We start from the raw sequence: 27196 nt of genomic DNA, 5'->3' as shown, positions 1-27196 counted from the left end.
AAACGCAACTTTCTAATACTAATATAACCAAACCAAACAAAAACAGGGACAGAAAATTTCAATTACAACCTGTAAGTCTGTAACCCGTTGTTTGTGTCAAACAACTTCAAACCAAACCGGACGATTGTGCCAAACAAACAGTTCATAGTTTCATACTTCATATTTATTGTACGAAAAAAAAAAAAAAAAAACAGTTCATATTTATCCGGTGACAAGCCGGTAATCAAGACTGACCTCTAAAAAAAAGGAATAAACAAATTTAAAAACTGTACCATACTTGGACTCTTTTTTGCATTACAAGTCTGGTTAAACTAGATCACCGCAAAGCTCTCTTTTCTAACTTATCCGAATATTTATAGTCCATAGATTCCTTACCTAAAAAAAAAACACAGATTACGAGTTGCTGAGAAAATTGAATTCCAAGAAAATCAAATCAAGTAAAAAAGAAAAATGGCGAAACACGAAGAGCTACCAATCCCAGTGTTCTCGTCGCTTGAGCCAGTGTACGGCGACGGTTCTCAAGTCGAAGAAGCTCAGCTTCGTTTCGACAATTTCAAGTCCAAGTTTGTCCAAGTTTTCGGTCACGCTCCTCACGTTTTCGCTCGCTCTCCAGGTGTGTGCGTTTATCGGTGTTTGGTTACTGAGAAAGTGTTTAGAAAAATACCAAAATCAGAATTTAGAGAGAAAGAAAGACTCTGTTTGGTTGCTCCGAAACTCTGCGATAATAAAAAATCAACTTTGTTTTTTAAATCTCATTATACTGTTGAAAACGACTCTAATCTCTCTCTCTCCGTATACGTGCCTGTATGTATGTATTTATACATGTGTATGTGTATCGCAGTAATTTCAATTCTTTAAGACTGTTGTACGTATATTTATGTATGTATGTATGTGTACGTATGTATAATGTATGTCTGTATCATTTATACATACGAGACGTATTGATAGGAAGGAGAATTGTGATGATAAACGTTGTGATTGGTGTTGCTTTTGATTGAATTTGAGAGATTGTTGTTGATGATAGAGTTGGGAATTGTACGGTGGATGAATTGATTTTGATTGATTTTGTGGGGGGTGCAGGGAGAGTGAACTTGATTGGAGAGCACATCGACTATGAAGGTTACTCGGTGCTGCCAATGGCGATACGGCAAGACACGATTGTGGCTATTAGGAAGCACGATGAGGGAGAAGGCGAAAAGGTTCTTAGAATCGCAAATGTTAGTGATAAGTACCCTATGTGTACGTATCCCGCTGATTTTGATCAGGTATAATATTGTTGATCATTATTTTTTTTAGCTATGATTTGTGTTTGTAGCTAGAATTGCCTTACTTGGTGTTTTCGATTGGATAATTGACATTGGAATTTTTTATGTTACTGTTTCTGTTAATGATGTTTTTGGGTTTAGATAGATGATAAAACTGTTGTTGTTGAATTAGAAGTTCAGATCTGACATGTTGAATAAAATCATTGCATTAGATGTTGGTAAAGTTCCTTTTTGACATTGGATTGCCTTTTCACTTTTGAGACCAATCTTTGCTGTCCGCCATGCTACTTACAGCTGTATTTTTTGACCACTCCTGTTAAAACTAAATTTGGTATAAAAGATTTTGAGATTGTTTTATTGTGCAGGAAATTGACTTGAAGAATCACAGATGGGGCCATTATTTTATTTGTGGGTGAGAAATGAAAACCCGTACTTCTTTTTTTTTTAGCTCTCTGTTATTGCTTTTTAAATTAACAGTATACTTGTAGGTTTAATTTTTTCTGAAGCCTATGGTACCAAATGTTGGGCTCTTAAGGAGCAACAAATTCATAATATGAGTGTATTTGAAATGAGAATGTTAAGATGGATGAGTAAAACCTTTTCGCCCGAATGTTAATGATAAGATGTTAGCAACTATTTAACTTCCTTATAAGGCGAATACAGCCATTATCTCATTTCAAATACACTCATATTATGAATTTGTTGCTCCTTATAAGGCGAAAAGGTTCTTAGAATCGCAAATGTTAATGATAAGATGTTAGCAACTATTTAAATGGTCTGTATTCTTCAGGTACAAAGGTTATTATGAATATGCTAAATCAAAAGGAGTGAATGTTGGTGAACCAGTTGGACTTGATATTCTTGTTGATGGAACAGTTCCCACAGGTGTATTTCTCATTATTCATATGGAATGGCATTAGCTATGGTGTTCAATTGAAGTTGATCGGTTCACGATCATTCATACCATGACAATGATGTAATTCTTTACTTTCATACTAGAGTCAAATCTGGCTCACTTTTTTTTTTTTTTTTGGAATTTTAGGATCTGGACTATCAAGCTCTGCAGCATTTGTTTGCTCTTCCACAATTGCGATAATGGCTGCTTTTGACGTAAACTTTCCTAAGGTACATATTAACCATTACAGATTGTACAGTGTTGGATTTCTTTGTTGTATATAAGGGAGCATTTAAGGTTAAAGAAATCACTTATTAAACATACCCAACCAGAACTTGTGTGCATCTGTGCCTGCAGTTGCTTGATAAAGTGCTTGTTCTACATAAAGTAATCTATTTTGTGGTAAAACTATAATTATGGTTAGAGGGTCCTCTCAAAAAATCCATCATTACTGAATTTGGCAATGCACATTGTCAATTCATTTTCCCAAGCACATGAAACTATGAATGTTTGTCTTTTATTAATTTCTTGTTCTCTTCTGGGGCAGCCCATTAACAAGTGTTGAACAATTCTAACCTTGATATGCTTACAGATTGTCAAACTTTTTATATTAAGTAAAGCATATTAAGTAAATTTCAATCCTATATTACCCATGCTTGCAAATCCTATGATTTATACTTGATAAATATGGCAAGCCTGCCATCTGGTACCATTGGCAGTTATTTAAGTCCTACATATCCCTTTATTTAACTGTTTCAAATGCTAACAAATGTGTCTTGTTGAACAGAAAGAAATTGCCCAACTTACATGTGAATGTGAACGACACATTGGAACACAATCCGGTGGAATGGATCAGGTCATACATTTTTGCTTTTTAATGATTAATTCCATTCTACTTTTCCTGAATTCCTGTAACATATACATAATTATTACTTAATTATGTTCCTCTGAAAGTGTGACTTATTCTTGTTGTATTTGGTTTAATTTCCCTAATGTACTAGTCTTTTTTCACATGACAGGCAATTTCTATTATGGCCAAATCTGGGTTCGCAGAGCTGATTGATTTCAACCCTATTCATGCTACTGACGTTCAACTTCCTGCTGGTGGGACGTTTATAATAGCCCATTCCCTGGCAGAATCTCAGAAAGCAGTCACTGCTGCTACAAATTACAATAACAGGGTTGTTGAATGCCGGCTGGCTGCTGTAAGTTTCAGCATTTCTTAAAGATTTGAATACTTTTTAACCAAAAAAAAAAAAAAATCTTGAAGATTTGATCATAAAATGTTCCTATAAATCTGCCAGGCAGTCTTTTATATTTGACTTGAGTTACACCTTCTTTAGGTTTCATATCACAATTTTCAAGATACTTGCCAATTACTTTCACCATGTTAGAAAAGGATGGGTAGCTAGAGGGAGCTTTTGAGGGTTGTGGTTCAAATATTTTTTCTTAGAGACAGAGCTAAATTTTGAGTTGGATTATAATAAAAAAGCCCATGCTATTAGCTGAGAAACTGAACTCTCTCTCTCTATGTGAAGAGATTCATGTTTTTCATTTCTTGCTTGAACATTGTGAGGGATCACTATTTTCTTTACTTTCATAAATATCTTTATATTCATGATGTGATTATATTAAAATAAATAAATAAATATTTACAATGTGTCATTGTGAAATATCTTCAGATTGTGCTCGGTATAAAGCTGGGAATGAAACCACAAGAGGCAATATCAAATGTAAAAACTCTTTCTGATGTTGAAGGATTATGCATATCATTTGCCAGTCCTCGTGGCTCTTCTGATCCTGTACTCTCTGTCAAGGTATTTCTTTTTCTTATCTTCTGCCAACATTAAAAATATTTTATAACAAACATATTATAGCATAATACATCCATGATGGATCATCTAGTCACATGTGTGTGCATGGGATGAATGCATATTAAGTATTAACTCATCTGTCTTTCTTAAGGAATTTCTGAAAGAGGAACCTTATACCGCTGAAGAGATTGAGATAATCACAGAGGAAAAGCTAACATCAATTTTTGGAGATTCTCCAACTTCTTTGGATGTGTTGAGTGCTGCCAAGCACTTTAAGTTACATCAGGTACTTTCTAATTTGTGGTCTAGAGATGGCAAAGATTAGTTTTAACCATTTCATAGTGAGTTATGATTTGAAAGTTATGAATCTTGCCTGTTCATATTTTCCATGTTTTAGTATTTTTTTTAGTAAGTACTATAGAATTGTAATAAACAAAGGAATGCTCTAAATGAAGAGCTTCCTAAAGAGTTCAACCGAATTCTTAAATGATCCATAAAATCAACTAAGGAAATACAAGAAACCCCCCAAATCATTGTACAACATTCAAATAGAAGGCACAAGGGGCCTTAAGATCAACCATAGATCTCTCCATGCCTGCAAAAGTGCAACTATTCCATTTCCTCCAAATGAGGAGTCATGCACCATATATAAATAAGAGCATGCCTCCCTCTTGGCCCTTTACATCAAGATAATACGTCAATTACCTTAGGTGGCATCACTACAGCTGGTTTAAAATGATGGTTGTTGAACCTGCTTAAATTTAATGAAGTGTTGTAGTTATTCACTTGCTGCTCACTTTACAAATTCATTCAGTCCTAAGCTTGCTAATCTACATCACAAGTTCATGATTTCTATGGTTAAAGGGTATGCAAACAATCATGATCTTGAATCTTGTAGTTTCCTTAAAAGCAAAAAGGGGGGAGGGGTGTGGATGGCCTGTTCAGGGGAAGACCCAAAAAAAAAAAAAGGGTAATTGCAGTAAACCCACCTGTGGTTTGGCTCAAATTCATATTGCCTATCCGTGGTTTGAAAAGTGTTACTTTGCCCACTTGAGGTTTACTCCATTTTTCTCCCTCCTCCAAAACAAAAAACACATACAAAAACAAGAGAAAACAAGATCAAATAGTTAGGGTTTTGTAAAAATTAATTAAATCTAACTCTCTCTCACCTTTTCACTGTGTGTGTCTCTCTCTCTGAGATTGTTTGCTGACATTTGATTACTTGTTGCTTACCTTGCCTGATACCTGGAGTTTGAAGTTAAGCTATATGTGTTCAATCTAGCTTAAGTTGATTCAGAATAGGTTTATCATTTTGAACCCAGAGCTGTATACATGAAATCTAAATAACCTCAGTCACTAGTCAGTATAATTGCAAAAACTAATCATTGACTAAAAGCAAAATTAATTAAGTTTTTCTGCCACTATTCTTAAGCTATACATGATTGGTATTTGGTGGTTAGAGATATAATATTGGTTTTGGAAGGACTAGGCTCTAGAGCACCTCCCATTTGGCCAATAGATCTGCAGGGTGTTGTGGCATTGTGGGCTTGCCACACCAGGGGTGCGATGTTAAAGGTGTGTATTAGATTGGGGGCTTCCCACTTACTTTGCACAGTGAGAGGCATCAATCTTGTTGGCCTATCAGAGCAACGAAGGTCCTTTGTTGTCTCACGAGCCCTGCTGGTCAATCATAGGTGAAGCTTCCATTTGAATCATTGATGGATGGTGGATGATTATGATTTGCATTAATAGTAATTCTTTGTTGTTACCATTTTGCTAGAACAGAGAGAGATGAAGAGGAGAGAGAAAGACACATAGTGGAAGGGGAGAGGGAGAGTCAAATGTTTGTTATTAATTTTTACCAAAACATAACCTTTTGATATTTTTTTTTCTCTTGTAGTTTTTTGTGTTTTTTGTTTTAGGAGGAGAGAGACATAAAATAGGAGCAAAAATACATAGTTACCCTTATTTTTAACGGAAGTGGGTAACGGGAGACAAACGGAGTGAACCTTAGGTCAGTAAAGTAATACTTTTCAAACCACGGGTAGGTAATGTGAATTCGGGTCAAACCACAGGTGAGTTTACTGCAATTACCAAAAAAAAAAAATTATAAGTACCCGAGGTCCTGTACCAGCAGCTAAGTATTAGCCTGTGTTTCTGAATAATTTTTCAAAATAGTAGTCATATCATAAATATTATCTTAGTAATTTAAAACCCAAATTAAAAAATATCAGTGCATTTTTATTTTGAGATTTGGCTCACTTTGCAATTTTTCTGAAATATAACAGCGAGCTGCTCATGTTTATTCTGAGGCCAAGCGGGTACATGCCTTTAAGGACACTGTAGCATCAGATTTAAGGTGAGTCACATGAATTGATTGATAGTAGTTTTATTAGCATTGCTTATACGTGTGCATGCATTTATTTTGGTTGAGCTGCAAGATTTTAAAAAAAAAAAAAAGAGAGAAAAAGGGGGTGGAGGTTCCAATTTTAAACCTTTCATGCTTCTGGATCATAAAACTTGTAGCAAGCTTGGACATGTCCTATTGAAATTTTTTTGTTTTATTAATTAGAAACTAGAAGTTGGAAATGTGGGGCATTCTGTTGCTAATCTATAATTTCACGCATGTGCATGCTGCTACTTCTTTGGCCTTTGTATGCAACTCTGCCTTTGTCGTTACTTATGGCCTTAATCCTTTTATGAGGCTGGTCCAAGCCCCAAAAAGGAGGGAAGTGGTAAGTTGGCATCCAGAATAAAACTTAATCACCATAGTTTATGCATTATATGTTCGTGTAATTTCTGTAATTGGGATATTCTTATATGCATTTGGATCCCTTATGAACTAGGTTAGGACTTGGGAATTATAATTTAGTCATTGGTTGAAGGTCTGACAGTAATCGAACTCTGTGATGTGGATTATACCCAACTTAATTATGGCTGATTTTATTTTTCATTATTATTTTCTGTTGTGTCCTTTTAAATTTCAATGTTAAATAAATTACATGATGTAAAACCTGTTCATGCTATCATCCAAGTTCAACTTAAAAAAAAAAAATTTAAAAATACGAAGTTCAAGTTTATTCAATTCTAATTTTCTACTAATTCTTGCAGTGAGGAGGACAAGCTAAAGAAGCTTGGTGACCTTATGAATGAGAGCCATCACAGCTGTAGTGTTTTATATGAGTGCAGGTATAAATGTTCAAGTCCAGCTTCTAGAATGTGAAAGCACACACTTCCAATTACTTCTCATCATTAGTGAAAAAACCTCATAAAAAATTTTGAATAATTTCTCATATAAATTTGCAGCTTATATGTACTCGATTACATGTTTTTTGTGTTGACAATTTTTCCTTTTTTTTTTTTGTTCTTTAAAAAATTTGAGCATTTCACGAAGGCCCTTCACAAACATCTTCTTGGCAGTTGGCATTCTCTACTTAGAGAGAGAGCGATGTGTCTTTGTTGCTTTTGCAGGACTTGATTGAAAGCATGCATCTTTATTACATTAAAAAATGTTGTATTTAATCTACTACTATTATGATGATGATTTTTTCCACTGTTGTGTACTCTGCAATCTGCATTAATCATTCCTTTTATGAAATATGCTCTCTTATTTCACAGCATCTTACTGTATTTACTTCCGTTTTATTTTTGTTGTAACTAGCTGTCCGGAGTTGGAAGAACTTGTACAGACATGTCGGGAACATGGTGCACTTGGGGCAAGGCTTACAGGAGCTGGATGGGGTGGTTGCGCGGTCGCTTTGGTGAAAGAGAGCATTGTTCCACAGTTTATCCTCAATTTGAAGGTAAGTCTTCTATGTCCTAAATGGAAATTTCTCCCTATACAGTTGGACGAAACAATTGTTGACAATGTGATTTGTTACGTGTATCAGGAACGCTTCTATCAATCAACGATTGACAAAGGGACTATTAACAAGAATGATCTAGGCCTCTATGTTTTTGCTTCGAAGCCGTCAAGTGGTGCTGCTATTTTCAAGTTTTAGTATGAATCACATGGGGATTATAGGAACAGCCAGGTCTGCTATTTACTTAATTTATGTTGAGAAACCTCATGAAATTCTTGTCTAGTTGATTAAACTCTGATCTTATCATTTTAAAAATTGTTCTTGGAATGGAATTATATGGACCTCCTTTACAAAGAGACAGATTAATCTTTTCAGAAAATAATAACGATCTGGCCTACAAAGTCTGTTCACTAAAAGAAATATCTTTCATATAAAAATGTATCCATTTAAGCAGCTAATCAATTCCACCAACCACAACTCGCCACATGGGCGAGTTGTGGCTTTTTTTGTGGCACAAGACTTTTCCATTTCAATACTCAGTGGTTTCTCCACCCCCCCCCAAAAAAAAAATCAATATTCAGTGGATACTGACTATTGTAGAGGATGTTTTAAAGCCCTGCGTGCTAATTAATGTGCTATTGGTTTAGCTTTTTCCTTTGAACTTATTTGTCAGTTTTATAAAGCTTCACTTTTCTAAGTACAATTTTTTTTTTTTTTGATTATACTCAAGGAAATCAGCAAAAAGCTAAACCCAAATGCATGGACTAAGCTTATTGTTGTTGAATTAATTTAGTGATTGTGACTGAACACTAGAAAACGATACATATCATGTTAGCCTTGCGGCAATGCATTAGTAGTGTCAAAGAATTGCTGGTGCGATCTCGCTAGAGACGAACCAAATGAAGATATTTCCTTCATCTTTGTTGGTGGTCCATTAACTGAATAACTGGTTTCGATCCAAAAAAGCTGTATGCATGTATGTATATTGATGGGGGTGTAGGGCCGTTTGAGTGGTGATGGTTGTCCCATCACATATACTGTTCTTCATGGATTTTGTATATGAGTATATCGAATCCCACGTGGGTTTGCACTAAAATCCCAATGCGTGGCGGACCCAAGTTTGACTGTGGTTCAACACAGGCTGACCCTTTTATATCTGTCGGTTTATGACCATACAAAAGCCTATATTTAGGAAAAAAAAAAAAAAAAAAAAGAAAGAGAAAAAAAAAAAAAAGAGCCTACAAAAATTCCCATAACTTTTTGCCACAAGAAATAGTTTAGTCACAATTGAAACTCATTATACTTGTTTATATAACTCGGTTATATCTTGTAAACAATCGGTGTGGGATTCAACACATGTCCATAACACAGATTTAACCACTCTAATCCACATAATTTATGGTCACACATTAAGCATAGTGCTTACCAAACACACACAAAATATATATATATATATATATATTTATATTTTTTAAATGCAACCTTATAGAATATATAAGGTATTTTACTTTTGGGTCTAACTTTGAAGTAATAGGTGATCACTTAGCTTGATACCTATAAAATCATTCGACAAAAACTTAGATAGAGTTTAGATATATCTTTATGTATAGTATTTTTTTTTTTGAGAAAAAGTAAGTGAAGATTTTATTAATGAAACAACTACAAAGAAAAAACAACCAAAAGCTCAGGACAGATCTGACTAAAAAACATTAGCCACCTCCTCAAGTAAAGCTTCTACCCACACCTCATTATCTGCAGATAAAACTGCTTTTTTAGCTAAACTATGAGCTAATCTATTCCCTTTCCATCTAACATGTTGAAACATACACCCTCTCAACATCCGGCCCAAACACTTAGTCTCATCAATGATATGACCAAACAACAAATTTTTTTTTTTTTTTTTTTTAGGAAAAAAAAATATAATTATAGTAAATGTATGGAACCGAAAATAAACTACAAATATAATGTTAGATACTACATAGTAAATATAATTTTAGACACTCTACTTGAATTCAATCATAGTAAATTGAAACCAATACTACAAATATAATGTTATCCTTTTCGAATATAATGTTATTTTCGTGCCACCTTTTTATTTATCTTATATTGAAAACAACGATAACTAAACTTTATTAAGTGCTCGTTTGGATAGCACTTAACTTTGCTGTGTCTGCGTTTTCACTTTTTTTTTTTATATTTCACGTGTTTTGCAAAAAAGGGGGACAAACAACACTGTAGCGGCACTGTAGCAATACTGTTTATGGGACCCATAGCCACTTTATTCATTAAAAAATATTAAAAATGAGTCTCACGGTACTATTTACACATTTAAAAATTATTTTGCTACAGTGTTTTCAGTTTTCAGTTTTCAATTTTCAGTTTCAACAACAATAAGTTCAATCCAAACACACCCTAAGATTATAAACCCATTCCATCATGCCACCCATTCTCGTGTTAGCAAAAGTTGTGCGATGAGGACCCACCTCTTCTACGGTTTACCAAAAGCTATTCAATAATTTTGATTTTATACCTTTAATGTATTGGCCAGGGGCAAATCAACTTATTATTTAGAGTATGCACTCATCATATATACCAAACTAAATGTCCCTTTGTTTTTGCCCTTTTCCTCAGCAGGCACCGATACAAAGAAAACTCATTACTATTTGGAAGGTTAAACTGTCAAGAATATATGGTTCGTTTGGATTAAGGAGGAGGGATGGGGAGTAGAGTAGATTAGATTTAACTCAAAATTAACATATTTTTAGTTAATTCTATTTTATTCTCCTCTACTCCCCATCCTTTCCTCATCTATCCAAATGGGCCCATAGTTATAACTTATGAATATGGAGCACATTAAATCTATAACAGTACAAAAGGCCCTTGTTACAAGAATACAAGTCTACAAGGGAAGGGCTCAAAACTTAAACATTTGTTTTGGAACAGGACTTAATGTTGGTTTGAAAATTGTTTATTTTCGTTAGTTTATTTGCATAATGTGAGATAAAAAGTTAAAACTTAGCTTATTTTCAAAAAGTTGAAAGTTAAATTATTTGAAATAAAACTGAGATAAAAAGTAGTATGAATTTGTAAATAATAAATAATTTAAACAAAATGTTAACTTTTAATCGGTTGCCAAACGCATACTTATTGTCTATAAAGAAAGCTTTGCAAAATTCAAGAGCAGAATATTTCTCTATTAGGAACAGATATAAGATGTATTGAATGATAATTTCAAAATGTGAAATAGTCCATAATTAGAAGTCATGTAAATATTTAATGCAATAATAACATGTTAATAAAATAGAACAAAGTTTTATCTTTGGAGCTTTTTAAAAAAAAAAATTTATTATGTAATGATTTATATAAGACTATTTATATGTATTATTTAAACAAATCACATAATTCATTAAAACAAATATGATTAGAACTACACATAAATTGTCTCTTTAATGACAATAAATATGTATATTCTAAACATGTTTGAAGCTAAACATTTTCCAATGATGATTGTAAAATGTAAAATGTAGATGGAGGTTGTTAGGTTGGCACTGTGAGTTTATTTTCGGTTCCATAGAAAGAGATATGATAAAAGTCCTCCTTTTTTTTTTTTTTTAATTTTTTTTTTATGGACATACTACTATAAAAGTAAAATGTCAAAAATAAGATGATTGATTATTACAAGTTGCTCCTATTGGCAGAATGTGGCAATATGTCATGCATTATTTTCTATTTCCTTCCCGGAAGCTCCGAATGATTTTAAAATTCTATACTCTTGACGTCTTCTTTCATAGTAAGTGTTGCAAATTCAATATCGTGCTGACCAATTCTCACAAATCTTAACCGAATTCAAACCCGTTTTTTTTTTAAAACCACTTAATCCATTGTAAGTTTGTAACTGATCTGCCAATCAAGTGTCGTCAAACCGCAAAGATTGGATCTTACCCTTTCCTATAAAACCAAAGACAAAGTAAAGTTAGACACAAATATATATATATATATATATAATTGTTCAATGTTGTAAATTGTGATTAGAGCAATATCAGTTTCATATTTCTCCTCCATAATCGCCATTTTTATTAACACAGGACCAATAATGTATATCAACTTGGTGGTTGTGAAAAATACCTATAATGAACACCATTTATACAACATGAACTGAATTATTTAAGACAAAATTTCACATCTAAATTTAGTGGGTCCAAATTAAATCCCACCTACGAAACATCAAAATCCTCCTTTAAATTCCATTATCTTTCTTCTCAAAAAAAAAAAAAAAAAAAACATTATCTATTTATCTTCATAAGATCTCAGACACATTTCTTCCTCTTGTGGAGTTGGGTCCCTGGTGGATTGGACCTACACACCCATTGTGTTTTAGGCTTATGAAATGGTTAAGCTATTTAATTATTATTATTTTTAAATGTTAACCGAAGCTTCTTTTATTAGACCAAAGATGGACAACGACCCCTATTCCTATTATGCAGACACGGTTTATTCCCATCCTGATCCAGCTAGGGTATGACTATATTTGTCTTTACATATAATGGAAGTGTTTTTTTGTTCCTTATTTTTGCAAATTCAAAACTTGGGGCTGTCACAGACTAGATATTCTTCCAACTAAGATCATAGGAAAGTGACTTTCTACTAAAAAATGGACTTCACCGTCTTTATGTCTAATTATATATAATGTTATTGCCCATTGTAATTATTTAATTTAAGGTAAACTGGTTTTAATGCTTCAACTCTATGAAGAGTAACGCAAACTCTTACCATTAGATATGCCCCCACAAATTGACATTTTTTTAGACTGTATTTGACAAGATCAACACTAAAGAAATTTTCTTTACTTTTTTATTTTTTATCATAAAAAACAACTCCAAGTAGTGTCAAATAATCTAACAAATGGGTGTTTTTTGTTATTATACTAAAGATGTAACATTGAATCCTTTCATATGAGCAAAAAATAAAATAAAATAAAATAAAACCTCGAATCCTTTCATTAAAAAAAAAATGTAACATTGAATCCAACTTACATAAGAATAGTAAGTCATTAATTAGCTAAGTATGTGTTTGAATGAATTTATTTTCATAAATTTATTTTATTTATTGTGTAAAAATTACAACTGCATCTTTAATTTGACGATATTTTAAAAAGTTGTACATTTTGTTTTAAGATGGAAATAAACTCATCTAGATAAAGAGTATAAAATTTGTAGCCCACATCCAATAATTACTGAAAAATAAAAGCATAATCCTTAAGCATAATATCTTACAACTTATTTTATAAAGTAAATTAACTAATTGTTTTAGGTACAACTTTTAAAAGTTGTTGTGGGTTTGTCTAAGTTTTTTAAGCTAATTTTATTTATTTGGTTAAGTGCAAGTTTTTAAATCCTTCATTATTTTTTTCCCTAATAATACCTCTACTTTTACAAATTAAACATTTTTAAGCAAGATAACCCAATAAAAATAAACTTATTCAAATGTGCATTTAATCAAACTTTAATTACATTTTTTTTTTTTTTTATACAAGATATAATTTCTACTCTAACCTAATCTAAGTGTATATGTGTATGAAGCTTCCTCCGAGAGACTTGAACCCTGACTCTTCCACCCCACACCTCACAAGTATTTATACTTGTGAAGTGACCACTGTACCAAGGGTGCGCGGTGGTTAATTACTTTTTTTTAATAAGAAAGCTTTAGTTACTTATCAAAATTTGCATTTAATCAAACTTTAATTACTTTTGATTTTTCAAAAGAAAACTTTAGTTATTTATATCTCACCAAAATAAGTTATATTAAACATAATACACTGAAATGTAATAACTAATTAGTTCTGGTTATCTTAACTAATAAAATCTTGTATGATTAAATAAAAGATCTGGATTTGAATCTTGCCCATATAAGAAAAAAAAATTCATTAATGTCTTGATCTAATAATAAAGAACAATTATTAAAAAAAACCTGATGTTATAGGTTCAAATAAAAGGGTAAAATCTAAATAATACTATCCAATTAAGTTTAGGTGAATTGTCATTTCTGTCCATAATTTTTTTTTTGTCATTTTAGTTATTAAATTTTGAATTTTCACACTTCGATTATGGATAACTATGTTGAAATTAAAAATAGCAAAATATACCGGTCGAGCTATTTTTATAATTAAGTTGGTCTTTTCTTCTATTGTTGTCTAGGAAAATATAGTAAATTATTTTATCTAATTTAAGACAGCTTATATAGATGGTGCAAGAGGGCATGCCAAATCTTGACAAGAATTTAAAATTTTAATACTATAATTTATTAGATTTTATCTTAACTAAAGAAGATAAAACTTGGATTATTACCCCCCAAAAAAAAAAGAAAAAAGAAAAAAGAAAAAAGAAAAAAACTAGATCAAAGTGAAATGCTGCCGCTTGTGTCGGTGAAGCTTCCTTGCCAAGATCACACGATCTGTATTATATAAAAATATATATGACGCAAAGAGAGAGGAAAAACAACAAAGACTTGTTAAAAATGAAATCTTAAAAACAGCAAACTCTAGTACTTTCCCGGCTCTCTCTCCAAGCCCAGCTCTTCTCTCTCTCTCTCTCTCTCTCTCCGTGTGTGTGTTTTTTGTGAAAAAAATAAAGGCCTTTCTTCCTTGTTCCGTTATCGACGGTGACCTTTTGCCCACATCGGATCTGGGGTTTCTTCGTTATCTGTTAAAGGTAACAGCTTTTCCTCTAAATGCTTCTCTTTGTTAAATTTTGATTTTTTTTTATTTGTTTATGTTTTGGGTTTTTGGGTTTGTGTACAATAATATTAATAATTATATGTTGATGCATTTGCAACTATGTAAAGGGGCTCTGATGGATTGTTTTACTTGCTATATATAATGGGGTTTGATCAATTTTTATGCTGGAGATTATAGTTTATAACTTTTGGTTTGATGACATTTTTCCTTTTGCCATTGTTTTCATAGACTTTTGTTGTTCTTTGCTTTGTTTTCAAGGTTTTTAGGATTGTTGTGAGCTGGGTTTTTCCTATTTTGAAGCCACATTATTTATTATATTGTTTTTTTTTATTTGTTTGCCCTTTTTATTAATTATGTGCTAAGCATTTGGTTTATTGTGATTGGAAATGTTTTGACTTTTGAGATGATAGTTGATTGATGTTCTTTTGTTTCATTAGTAATTGCAGGGTTTTGTTCATTGTTGGGGTTATTGTTATTTTTGCTGAGAAAAGACAAGTGTGTAATTGTTGTTTTTTGGTTGATTCTTAGTGGAAAGGCGGGCAGGTCGTGTAAAACAAGTTAAACTGCAATTATTGGAGATTTATTGCCATTAATCGTGACTTAAATTGGAAATTGTTGTTTGCTTAATGAAGGTGGATGTTTTTGTGGTCACTTTTTGCATTTGAAGTTAATATATATAGCAAAGAGGAAATTTTTATTATGGGTTGACTTTGAAGACCCAAGTTTTGGTGGTGTTCTCACTGTTCTGGATATATTGGGATTTTATTATTTGGAGTGTGGAGCAAAGGGAAAAATTAGATTTGTTTTTGTGGGGTTAATGGATCATACGATTCCAAGAGAGAAAGATTTTGAAGTTGATCTTGAAAGTGGGGTAACAATTAGTGAAGAAAATTCAAGCAAAGTCCCTGTTTTGGGTGCTGTAAAGCAGGCAAAGACATTGCTAGGGAAGATTTGCAGCAGGTTTGTTGATGGTTCAATCAATAGCGAAGATACAGATAGCTTGTGTGGCAACGTGTTAAATTCTGATGGAGTTTCTCCTGAGAATGTTAAGGTGGTTAACAACAAGGTATTGGAGGGGGAACAGCCCAAAGATTATGTGGAGAAGACACCGATGAGGGAGAAACGTAAAAAGACAAGCAATAAAAAGGCTCCAAAACCTCCAAGACCTCCGAGAGGTCCATCATTGGATGCAGCTGACCAAAAGCTTATTAGGGAGATCTCTGAACTTGCCATGTTGAAGCGTGCTAGGATTGAGCGGATGAAAGCCTTGAAGAAGATGAAAGCTTCTAAGTCACAATCTTCAAATAGCAGCAGCATATTTGCCATGGTGTTGACTGTTCTCTTCTGTCTTGTGGTAATCTTTCAAGGTAATATTTTCTAATTGAACTTAAAGTTAATTTACCTTTATTTATTTTGTATTCTTGTCCTTTATTTTTGTGAATGGTGTGCATTTTTTCTTCATCACTTCCCCTTTTTCCCCCTCCTGTGACTGCTGTTTAGAGAGCTAGCACTTCCAGTTGCTGTGAGTTCATACACTATCGGCATGTAGCCGATGAATCTTCAATGGATTCATTTAATTTTGTAGGTTTTAAGGCAAAATATACTATCATAAATAGGGTAAATGAAAAATACCAGACACTAATGAATGGCACAGGGGCTTTTATGGTCTTATAGAAATTCCATGTGCAGGGAATTTCTATTTGTGTCATTTTCTGCCATTTCAAAATGGCTTTGACAAGATGATGGATTTACATAAATCTTATACGAAATCTTATTTTTGTGAAAATATGCAAAAAAGAAGAAAATTTATTCTTTTATTGTCAGTGAGGTTTGTGTGCACGTATGATTTAAATTATACTTATTTTAATTTTGAATGCTGGAAGCATTTTCTAAAAGAAAGTTTCATGGAGTAAGTTTCCCTTTTTTTTCCCTCACCTTTTCATAATGCTTTCAGTACCAACAAGCTTTTCAAACTGATTCTCAAAAAAAAAAAAAAAAAAAAAAAAAAGATTTCCAAACTGTTTGTGAGCAATGCATTCCTCCTGCAAGAGGCCATTGACGTTTTTGATAAAATCATTTTAAGGAGTGTTAGTTTTCATATATCTGTATTTGAAAGCAACGAATCTAAGCCACAATGTTCGGAAGGGTTTTATATATCCGTATTTGATTTTGTCCTTCCATTTTCTTGCTTTCTTATGATCTTGTCAATTCCTTTTGCAGGAATGTCATCTAAAACAAGTTCACCAGTAAGCTTCCAGGGTTCTCCTGTGTCAGCAAGAGCAACAGAGGGTGGTTTGATTTCAGTTCAGTACTATGCATTTCCATCTGCAAGTGAGCCTGATGGACCTGGTTCTGGTTCTCCTAAGTATGTCTACAATTCAAATTGGCTGTCAAAACTATGTTCCTTTTTATGTTTTTGTTTTGTTTTGTTTTATAAGTTTGTCATACATAAGGACAATAGTGGTGTGGCAGTCAAGTAACAGTATTCTGTTATGGTTGTGCCTTGCAGTTTAGTAGAGCAGATTGCTGGATCAGATCCGTCGGAAAAGTTGACAAGAGTTGTGGGATGAAATGGGGCATTAGGGAAGAGAATTCCAAGTCTATACTGAAAATTTTTGGAGTTGCTCTTGCAGTTTTTCTACAAACCATTTTTCCTTGCACTTTTCTTGCACGTGATCTTTTGAATCTGAAGTATTCGGGTAATTTATCCCTCATACTGTATATTCTTTAAAAATTGGGGGGGCGGGGGGGCGGGGTGAGTTTGATTACTGTACAAGTATTATTACTATTTCTATTGGTGATGCCAAATGCGTTTTATAAGTTGCCTCCTTAGCAACAAGCCAGGCTGAATTCTGTTCAATTTATTGGTTATTTTGTAAGGATATTTTATGAAACTCAGAGTTGGAGTAAGTTTTCTTTACAGCTTTGCCAAATTCAAGTGAATAACTCATTCTTGAATCCTGTTTTACTGTATTTACTGTTTGAAATTGCTATGAATGTAACAAAGCCTTTGGATTTCATTTGTACATCTTATCTGGTCTTTTTTGTAGTACTTGGGGTTTCTAATATGCTCCAGAAGATAAAAGCGACTCTCTTTTCTTCGCCATGTAAAATGGTGGATGCCAATGCCATTTTCTAGAGTGAAACAGTGTGCTTTCTCAATTATCAAAAAAAGAAACAGTGCACGTTCTCAGAATCTCAGTTATTACAGTTTAGACCACTTTAGGTTCGGAAATGAGTTTTCCATAGAATGGTTGTTTGCTGTGAATTTGATTAAAGTAGAAAAAAAATGAACAATGTCATTGTTGAGGGAAATGCCCCTAAAGTTGTTAAACCAATCTAAAATCAGAGACAAGAGGGTGGTCTTAAGAGATATATAGACAATTTATTGAAGTCTCTGAAGGCAAAAAATGTGATATTGTTGTTCTACACCCCCAGTAACCTTCCTGTGGAGATTCATTGAGCCATTTTCTTTGATCTTTTAGTTTTCTTTGAACAATGAAAGTCCAGTTAGGTAAAAGAAAAATAAAAAGATGGTGTTTTGGTTATGCTTTATGATTCCAGTAAGTATGGTTGGGCAACCAACTGGTCAAAATGTATAGTCAAGGAGCTCTTTAATGGTTTTCTTTGAGATCTTCTGTTGGTACTTAGATACTGTGATCACTGATCACTGTGGTGGTATGTGAGTTGATAAGATCTTCACAGAATATTCCCAGGTCTTTCTCAATTCTACTTAGGAGAGTTCGTTGGAATGGTCCATCAGTGGCAGAACCAGCCTGTATCTTTTAATGCCACATGCTGAGTCACAAAGTCTAACACGGGGCTTCACGTGCGAGCTAGCTTATTATTTGGTTAGTGCCACTCGTATTATTATTGCTGCTTGGAAATTAATGAGAAATATAAAAAACTGTCAATAATATTTATTGTTTTATTATTTTTTTAATAAAATAATTCTAAAAATAGCTCTTAAACCAATGCCCTAAGTTTGGGGGCATTAGTTAATATTTCCCTTACAAATAAAGGGTCTTAAATGGCTATACAGCCATCCAAAGCTTATATGAAAATCTCTTGGTTTTGTAATTCTACAACCCAAGTAGTTACTCTAGCAGTCTTTTTTTATTTTTTATTTTATTTTTATTGTGTCTTCTTTGTTCAAACCTCACAGGTTGTCTAAAAAAAAAAGAAAAAAAAAGAAATTATGTTATTAATGATGTTAGGTACAAAATTTACTTTCTTTCTGTTAAAAATTCATAGGTTTTGCATGATGGTTTTAGGTGTAATAGTTTGGTACTATGTACTGCACATCCAGCTCATAAATGTGGATATATGTGAAATGCGTGACTGTGATGACTTCAAAACTAGATCAGTTTGTACCCCTTTCGTGTGGGCAAGTTTTGGTTGATAAAACTTAATTCCTGAAGAATTATACTTTATATTTCTCAATTAAATTTAATTACGTGACAATACTATCTTTTTCTAAAGATAATTAAATTAAATCAAATAATGTAATTTATTAATATAATCACATGGTTGAATTTAATTAAAGAACTTAGAATATGGTATCTCATTTAAAAAAAAAAAAAAAAAATGTTTTAACTTATAACGTCTGTTTTTAATGATTATTTTTTATCATCAAACCAAAATATTAATTAATATTTGGTATAGACGGAATTCGAATCTTAGAATTTTTATTTATGGATAAGCTCTTTACTGCAGGAATTCACCTTTGGACCCAACCTAGCACACTACACTCGATACCTCGGCAAGCTGGGTCAGGGTTTTCACGTTGAAAAGGAAAAAGCTGACAACAAGGCCCAAACCCATCCCACCCAAGGCCCCAGCTCCTTACAACAGTCAATGCCCTTGTTCTATGAGTATTCCACAAAAGAATATTAAATCCAATAACGACAGGACTAAATTTATGGTTCAGACTGCAAAGTATAAAACTATCTACACAAATCTTAAAGGTTCAGAACAATACAATAATTGTAGAATATGAGGTTTTAAACAAATTAGTACATGACATTCAAGCCCTCAAAACGAAGAAAGAGGATGAACCAGGTCACTAACCCTTCAGCAATATATTGACAATGTCTACAGCCACATCAGAGAGGCCATCCACAAGATTGTTCCAATCAGTCAGTGGTGACTGGATTGAGCCTGAGAATTTCTTTTCACATGTATCTGCTTCCTTTGCAACATCTGATATACCATAGTTGGCAAACCTGTAATGACCTTTACTCAAAGCATCTATAGCCTGTGGGAGAGTGTACTTCACTACAGGGATGTATAATTCTGCACAATAAGTCAAAGATCTCTCTAGCTCTGGTTCAGGGGATTGCTTAATCAGGCCCTCTATGTAATTCAGTGTATCAGTTACATTTGCCAATAGAATATCAGCCATTATCTGGGCTAGGCCTTTGACATCTGCAGTGGCGCTTTGAGGGTTTGATTGCAAAGATGAGAGGCAAAGGTCATAATGGGATGTTTTCTTGCATGTGTGTTCTATCAAATTGCCACTTTCATCATCCAATGGAAAGATGGAGCATTGAATGAATGGTACATGAAGAAGAAGAAGAAGAAGCATAAGAAAGATAGAGGTTGGAGAGACTGAATTCCTCATTTTTTTTTTTGTGGAAAAATTGATGGACAAGAATGGAGGTTGCTAAGGTACTTGTTGAGCTGATGATATATAATATGGGAAGATTGGGCTCTTTATGTTAAGAAATGGAACTTTGTTGGATTTGCTTTTTGTATGGCAATATATACATGTTGCCATCAAAAGGTACTGGTGCAAATAAGGTCTCCTTTATGGGTAGTTTTCTGCTACCATGTTTTGTAAGTTTCCAGTTTCATATTGAATTTGTGTCTACATCATATGTATTACAGTATTGGGTGAAGCCGCTTGCATCACTCATTTGGTCTTTGATAAAAATCCTCTTTCCTAATGTTTATTTCATTTTATACTTTTTATTTTATTTTATTTATTTTTTAATAATTCAATACTTCCAACAAAGGAGGAGAATATGAATCTTGAATGTCCAAGACATCTAGGAGGTACCAATCAATGAACCAAGGCTCTTAGTCATTTATACTCTACCAATTATAATTTGTCACATAATTTTAATTTTAATAGACTGTAAATTAGAATGCTTTTACTGTGGGAGGGGAGATTTCTGTTCCGAAGTTGATAATTTTGTAGTTTAGTAAACCTTTATTAAATCCCTTGATTTGCGGTGTTGAGTTTGAAAAAATGCCAGCAAGTCACATGTTTGAGAAAAGAAAAAAGAAACCCAACTTTAATCTAAACATTTACAAGTGTCATAAAACTACAGGCAGTAACTAAGACTTTTAAGTACAAATATTTGTATTAAAAAAAAATCTTTCATAATTCACAAAGCTCTTTCGCTTTTAGTGAAAAGCAACTTCCTATAGCACAAAGCCTAGACCTCTCAAATATTTCTATTAAAAGAAGAAGAGTGGTGTTGGAGATGTTATAAATTTTATTATTTAAATGTTACACATGTTATTAATTACAAAAAATATAAATAATTATTTATTATGTTGTTAATGTGATGCTAATCATATTTATTATTACGTCAATTAATAAATCTTTTAAAATAAAATTGATAGTAGTTTTAATATTTTTGGGGAAAAAAATTTCTTGAAGTTACTGTAGCCTCTCTCTTTCAATTAATTATGTTATGTTTGAGAACTAATTGGTACCCAAATTTTGTGACATATTAGGGGTTAAAAAAAATACTTGAGCTAATTAATTTTGTTAATCATTCTGAATCTCTGATTTTCCCTATTAAAAAAAAAAAAAAATTTCTGAATCTCTGATTAAGTGTAGCACAGGGAAGTCCTTCTACGGCTCTGGAGCAGGAACACCCTTCAGGCCTTCACTTCATATAATAGACAACAAAACAAAAATACTCAGATCCATTTCAGTAAAAAAGACCGAGGAAGTTTCCTTTATATAGCCTGAATGTCCTTACTCAATTTAATTCTTTTTTTTTTTTGAGAAGGAAAAAAAAAAAATTTCCTAAGTGTATTTTTTATTCATACTCATTCTAAAGTTTAAGAGCTTGTTTGGTAATATTGTTTTAATAATGTTGTTTAAGTGTTTTTGAAATACGTGTGTAAAAAAATATGGTGAAAATACGTATTATGTTGTTTAAATAACAAAAACTATTGTTCAAATAATGTTACCAAGAAAGGCCCCAAATTATTCTAAGTTCAATCAATTTAGCCGTACCCAATTTTTCTTCCACAACTTTTTCTTTCAGATCAGTTTTCGGTTGAAATTAATGTCCACATCAGTACCTTAGTTTTCTTCTTAATGGCTACAAATGGCCACGGGCTACTAGATGACTGCTCTAGTCGGCTATAATTTTGTCCCAAACGTAAAATTTGGCACACTCAAAATCTGTGGTTGGAAGTTTTTAAGGATATTTTTTTTGAAAATGTACTATTTCAAAATATATTGTGTTATAGGCGGAAATTGAACCCTAAATTTTTTATTTGACATGTGGGAATTGAACTTTAAATTTTATATTTTTTGAGAAGGTATTATTTTGAAACATATGGTGTTATAAATAGGAATTGAACCATAAATTTTTTATTTGATAGGTGGGAATTGAACTCTAAATTTCATATTTGATGACAAAATTTTTTACCTGTTAAACTAACGACAACCTATATGTTTTCAAATGCAAATTTTGATGTTACTCCCAACCAATGATAGAACTATTAGAATGTGAGGGACACTTTTTTGTCTGTGGACCAACCATTGAGCTTTAAACTATATTTCAAAAGGCTTGGTACATATATATGGGCTGCTTATTCCCCATTCACATTTGCTTATTCCCCTTTCACATTATGCACATTTGGAAGCTACTCAAGGAGACCACAGATATTTTCTTACTTCAAATACCACTTAGATAAAAAAAGGGGGCTGTAACGTCTCAATTCCTGGGGGCTATTACCGCTTTTGATTAATCAATTCTGTGGTTAATGAAATACAAGAAAAGGTTAGGAGAATATTGCTGGTACAATAGTAATTATCTTATCTATTTGACATGTATGCATCATCTCTTTCATAACATGTGAATCTTACGATTGTGACATAACATGTGAATCATACAATTGTGATAAAGACATGACACTTTCTTTTCTGAAGTAAAACCAAAAGTCACATGAAATGTATGCAGTGGTACTTCACAATAACATCCTTATCTTGTAAAAAACTTTTTGGGAGGCTGATCCATGCAACAATTAATACATCATTGTCTGTTGAGTTATAGTGACCCTCTAGAATATTACAACGTACCGAGTTGGCCTCCAGGGAAGTTAACCCTGGCCAAATTAATTTGGGGCTGCAAAATTACTTGAGACCATTCTAAATTAAAATAAGTAAATAAATAACATTCACATGAACATTAACTATTAAGCGATGTTTTGATATAATAAAATCAACAAAAGAAATAATGTGTTTGTTTATATTGTGTCTATTGGTTAGGAATTACTCATTTTGTAATTTTTTTAAAATTCAAAATTCCACTTACAATTTACTGAAAATATTTTTAGGGTACGTTTGGTACACTGTAATAATTATTACATGATTATTACATGGGAATAGAAATAAGTATTACAAAGAATACATTAAAAAGGAATAGTTATTATATTCATTTTAAAGAGGAATAGCTATTCTTCATTTTAAAGAATAATTATTTTTTTGCACTTAAAGAATAGTTATTCCAATGTAATAACTAATTCATGTAATAAAGATGCAACCAAATGACCTGATTGATATTACACATAAATAACTATTCCATTACAGGAGCTATTATAGCATACCAAATGTACCTTAAGTTGGAATGTAATAAGTATTACTATTCATTAGTTAAGTTTGGTGATCATCTAGGAATAGAATTCTGAATATGCATCCACAATTTAGTAGAGTATAAAAAGAAGGTGTAATTAAATTATTTTTAAGTCAAATTTCCTAAAATAAACTTATTTTAGGGTGTTCAAAATAGAGCTATTAATTATCAACAAGGAAAATTTATTTTCTTTCATTTTGAAGATGTGGCAACTAATGACTTTTTAGGAAATTTTTTAAAAAGTTATTATATAAGGTAAAAGAATAGATATTCAGTACTTTTGATAAGGAATATTTATTCCTCATTTTAAAGAATTACTATTTATAAGGAATAACTATTCATTGTAACTAGCCACTGAGCACGCGCGTGAGGCTCTTCTATTTTTTGGGTAATGGTTAATTTAGAGCATTTATTATAATTTAAGATTACTACATTCTCTAATCACAAAAAAAAAAAAATAAAATAAAAAATCTAGGGGTGTGATGAAAAAATTATTTCACCACACATAATACTTATCACCCCCTAAGTTTTTTTTTTTTTTTTTTTTTTTTTTTTTGGTGATTGGAGAATGTAGTAATCCCAAATTATAATAAATGCTTTAAATTAACCCATACCCAAAAAATAGAAGAGCTAGTATTCCGTAATTATTATCTATTTTGCCAATTTTATTTATGTAGTAATCAACATGTTATTGATTCTTTCTCAAAAAAAAAAAAAAAAAACATGTTATTGATTAGAAGATGATGTTATAATTTAGTATTAACCTTTAGGGGAGGAAAAAAAAGATCCATTGAATAAATCATATAAATAGTGTATGTATTAAAAATGCATAATGAAATTGTAACCATAAAACTACTTACAAAATACATGTGATGACCTTCACAAAAGCTATTATGAAAAAGTTAATGGATCAATGTAGGAAATTGAAATATTTACATAAGATAAAGCTGTAAAATAATTCACTATATCTGAAACATGAAATAAGTGAGCATACTCAAGAGGAGCATATACCCTCGAGGGAAGCAAAAACTTCTGGACACCTAGGTGCGGTTTGGATAGATGGCGTTTGCGTTTGCGTTGCGTTTTGCTGCTTTTGTTTTTTGTTTTTTTTCCCACGCGTTTTTAGCTGAAACGGCTACTGTTTATGCACTGTGCATGAACAGTAACCAAAATTTTTGACTTTTCAGCACATCAGTGGATCCCGTGCACTGTTCACAAGACCCACAAACTTTACTTTTCTACAACTTTTTCATTAAAAATGGGTCACATGACACTATTCACATATTTAAAAATTATTTTGTTAAAATATTTTTAGTTTTCAATTTCAGTAAAATAAGTTCTATCCAAATAGAGTCCTAATTTGTTAAAAAAGAAAAGAAAAAGATAATGGGTTGGATTTAGAATCTTAGATGGATCAGGATTCAGATGGGACAGAAAGGAGTGAGTATTTATGAGTGAGGGAAGGTGAGCCGTTGGATTTGATGGGAGCGTTACGATGGGGGGTTGATCTGGTGTGGGTCCCATTAAGCTTGGTGGCAAGGCATTTTTATCGTGTAGTTGATTATGCTGTTAACATAGATGCATCTGTTTTTTTCTTTTTGGTGTGTTGTTTTATTTGTCACAGTTATCAAGTTATATTTAATCTTAAAATGTAGTGTTTTAATCTTAAAATTTAGTCCTGAATTATATATCCATAACAAAAACTTAAAAAAAAAGCTTATATTTAAAATTTAGCAACTGCTATTTTTTTTCCTTTTACGGAAATAGACTTAGATATTTGTTGTTTTAGTTTTTATTTTTAATTTTTTTAATTTTAAATTTTGGTGTTGTTGTTGTTGTTCTTTTATATTTATTTATGACAGTTATCAAGTTAAATATAATCCTAAAATATAGTGTTTAATCCTAAAATTTAGTAATATAGTACATATCCATAATAAAAAGTTAAAAATGGTTTATATTTATTTATGACAGTTATCAAGTTAAATTTAATCTTAAAATGTAGTGTTGTAATCCTAAAATTTAGTAATATAGTACACATCCATAATAAAAAGTTAAAAAGAGTTTATATTTAAAATTTAGCAACTATCTTCTTTTTTTTTTTTTTTCTTTCTTTTACGGTAAAAGGCTCACAGTTTTTTTGTTTATTTATTTATTTATTTTTTTGTGTTAAAGGAAAGGCTCACAGTTATCAATTTTTGTTTAATCCAAAATTTTAGTTTTTTAGTCCTAAAAGTTAGCCACTTACTACACATCCATAACAAAAGTTAAAAAGTACTTAAATTCAAAATTTATCATCTACCTTTAAATTTGAGAAAAGGTATGTAATTTTTTTATGGAATAGTAAATTAATAATTATTAAAAAAAATGTAAATTGAATTTCACATAAAATTATACAAATGATAAATATAGTTTCTGTTACAATAAAAAAAAAAAAAAAAATTACAACAATTTCTTAGATAACAACCCCTTCATGTGTGGTTTGAATCTCATTTGAACTTATCTAATATTCTATTCCAATGCCTCCTCAATGCAATCCAATAAATTTGTGCATACGTCAACCTAAAAGAGATCAAAGAGTTAGGGTTAAATATAAGGTTATCATTATTTTGAATAAAATAAGTATATTAAATATTTTTTTTAAAAAGAGTAAACTTTAATTAACAATGGCTTTGAATGACACTTTTTGTCCACACACACTTTGCATGACTCAGAATGGCTTTGGGTAAATAAAAAGTTTTTGTGATTTTTTTGTTAAATGAGGGAAAAAAAAGAAAAAGCTTTATATCCGGTTCCTTAAAAAAAAAAAAAAATCCTTGAAAAAAAAAATATAAAAGAAAATTCCTATTAAAAAAAACAGTTTGTGTTTTGAGGGATTACAAACCCAAAACACGTTCCAGTTCTACAACTTACACGGCAAACAAAGTTAAATAATTTAAAAAAAAAAAAAAAAAAATCACTTTTAAAGAAAACAAAGTTAAATTAAAAACACATCCCCAGCAAATTGTGTCCCCAAAACCAAGAACCATTTGTTCCATTTTAAGAAGTAAATTGAAACACCACAAACAAAAGTGCCCACAAATATGAGAATCAAGCACCATATTTTCACCAATACCAATAAACTACCAAGTAGCGTAATTCCCTTTAAAATATATATATAGAAGAAAATTTCTATATATAAAAAAAGTGTGTGTTTGATTCTATGCCAAAATAAATAGAAAGAGCCCTTACCAATATACTTTCTCAAGCAAAGTAGCCCGTTCAAGCACAAACGGGTAATAAGCAATCGTCAAACACCCTTGAATACTTTGTAGCCATGGCAGGTAAGAATTAAAAGAAAGTCAGTGATAAACAAAACAAAAGAAAAGAAATAAAAATTTGCAAAAGGTACAACCTAAAAAACTGTTGGAGCCTTTAACAAAGTCTGTTTAAATTGTTTAGAAACCAAATCTGAAAATAGAAGAAGAAGAAAGAAGAGGATTTAGAGTTAAACTGAATATCTTTAATCTAAAGAAGAATGAGAGAAACTGGCAAAGTGTACGTGAGTTTGTGGGTCTAAAAGTATAGGAGTTTTATTTTACATATTTATCTTCGTTAGTTGAAAACTTGTAAGTGGGTACGATGAGAAGTTGGAATAAAAAAAAAAAAGCTGGAATTCATTTGAACAAAAAATACCACGCTTCAATTATTTTTTTATTAAAATTTCAATAACAAAATTTGGTGCTTGAATTTAGGAGAAGTTTGTTGTAGTTAATGACCATTGTTACTGGGCTGTTAGTAATATTTAGTAGGAAGTTATTGCAA

General features: G+C 31.8%; 3 protein-coding genes across 5 annotated transcripts; 2 read left to right on the top strand and 1 right to left on the bottom strand.

Moving 5' to 3' along the window:
- The first annotated feature begins 283 nt into the window (after window positions 1-283).
- LOC126688880 (galactokinase) lies at window positions 284-8137 on the top strand. The gene is made up of 13 exons (XM_050383777.1): window positions 284-613; window positions 1081-1265; window positions 1631-1677; window positions 2056-2150; window positions 2308-2390; window positions 2948-3016; window positions 3180-3365; window positions 3843-3977; window positions 4126-4260; window positions 6263-6333; window positions 7086-7163; window positions 7636-7777; window positions 7865-8137. The coding sequence occupies exons 1-13, from the start codon at window positions 451-453 to the stop codon at window positions 7973-7975; spliced, it is 1500 nt and encodes a 499-aa protein (XP_050239734.1). The 5' UTR covers window positions 284-450; the 3' UTR covers window positions 7976-8137.
- A 6129-nt stretch (window positions 8138-14266) lies between these two features.
- On the top strand, window positions 14267-17468 carry LOC126688877 (uncharacterized). Of its 3 annotated transcripts, none has more exons than XM_050383774.1 (4): window positions 14267-14484; window positions 15039-15877; window positions 16731-16875; window positions 17020-17468. In XM_050383774.1, exons 2-4 carry the CDS (start codon window positions 15328-15330, stop codon window positions 17078-17080), a joined length of 756 nt encoding a protein of 251 aa, XP_050239731.1. In that variant the 5' UTR covers window positions 14267-14484; window positions 15039-15327; the 3' UTR covers window positions 17081-17468. The 3 variants fall into 3 exon arrangements, with proteins under 3 accessions (XP_050239731.1, XP_050239730.1, XP_050239729.1); XM_050383773.1 differs by having other exon boundaries at window positions 14957-15877; XM_050383772.1 differs by having other exon boundaries at window positions 14948-15877.
- A 1934-nt stretch (window positions 17469-19402) lies between these two features.
- LOC126688878 (cell wall / vacuolar inhibitor of fructosidase 1) lies at window positions 19403-20409 on the bottom strand. Its single transcript, XM_050383775.1, has one exon. It carries the CDS (start codon window positions 20131-20133, stop codon window positions 19576-19578), a length of 558 nt encoding a protein of 185 aa, XP_050239732.1. The 5' UTR covers window positions 20134-20409; the 3' UTR covers window positions 19403-19575.
- Between the last annotated feature and the right edge of the window lie 6787 nt (window positions 20410-27196).

This window comes from Quercus robur, chromosome 6 (assembly GCF_932294415.1).
Source record: "Quercus robur chromosome 6, dhQueRobu3.1, whole genome shotgun sequence".
Classification (NCBI taxonomy): domain Eukaryota; kingdom Viridiplantae; phylum Streptophyta; class Magnoliopsida; order Fagales; family Fagaceae; genus Quercus; species Quercus robur.
The sequence above is the reverse complement of the archived record's forward strand: the minus strand, read 5'-3'. Positions and strand labels throughout refer to the sequence as shown.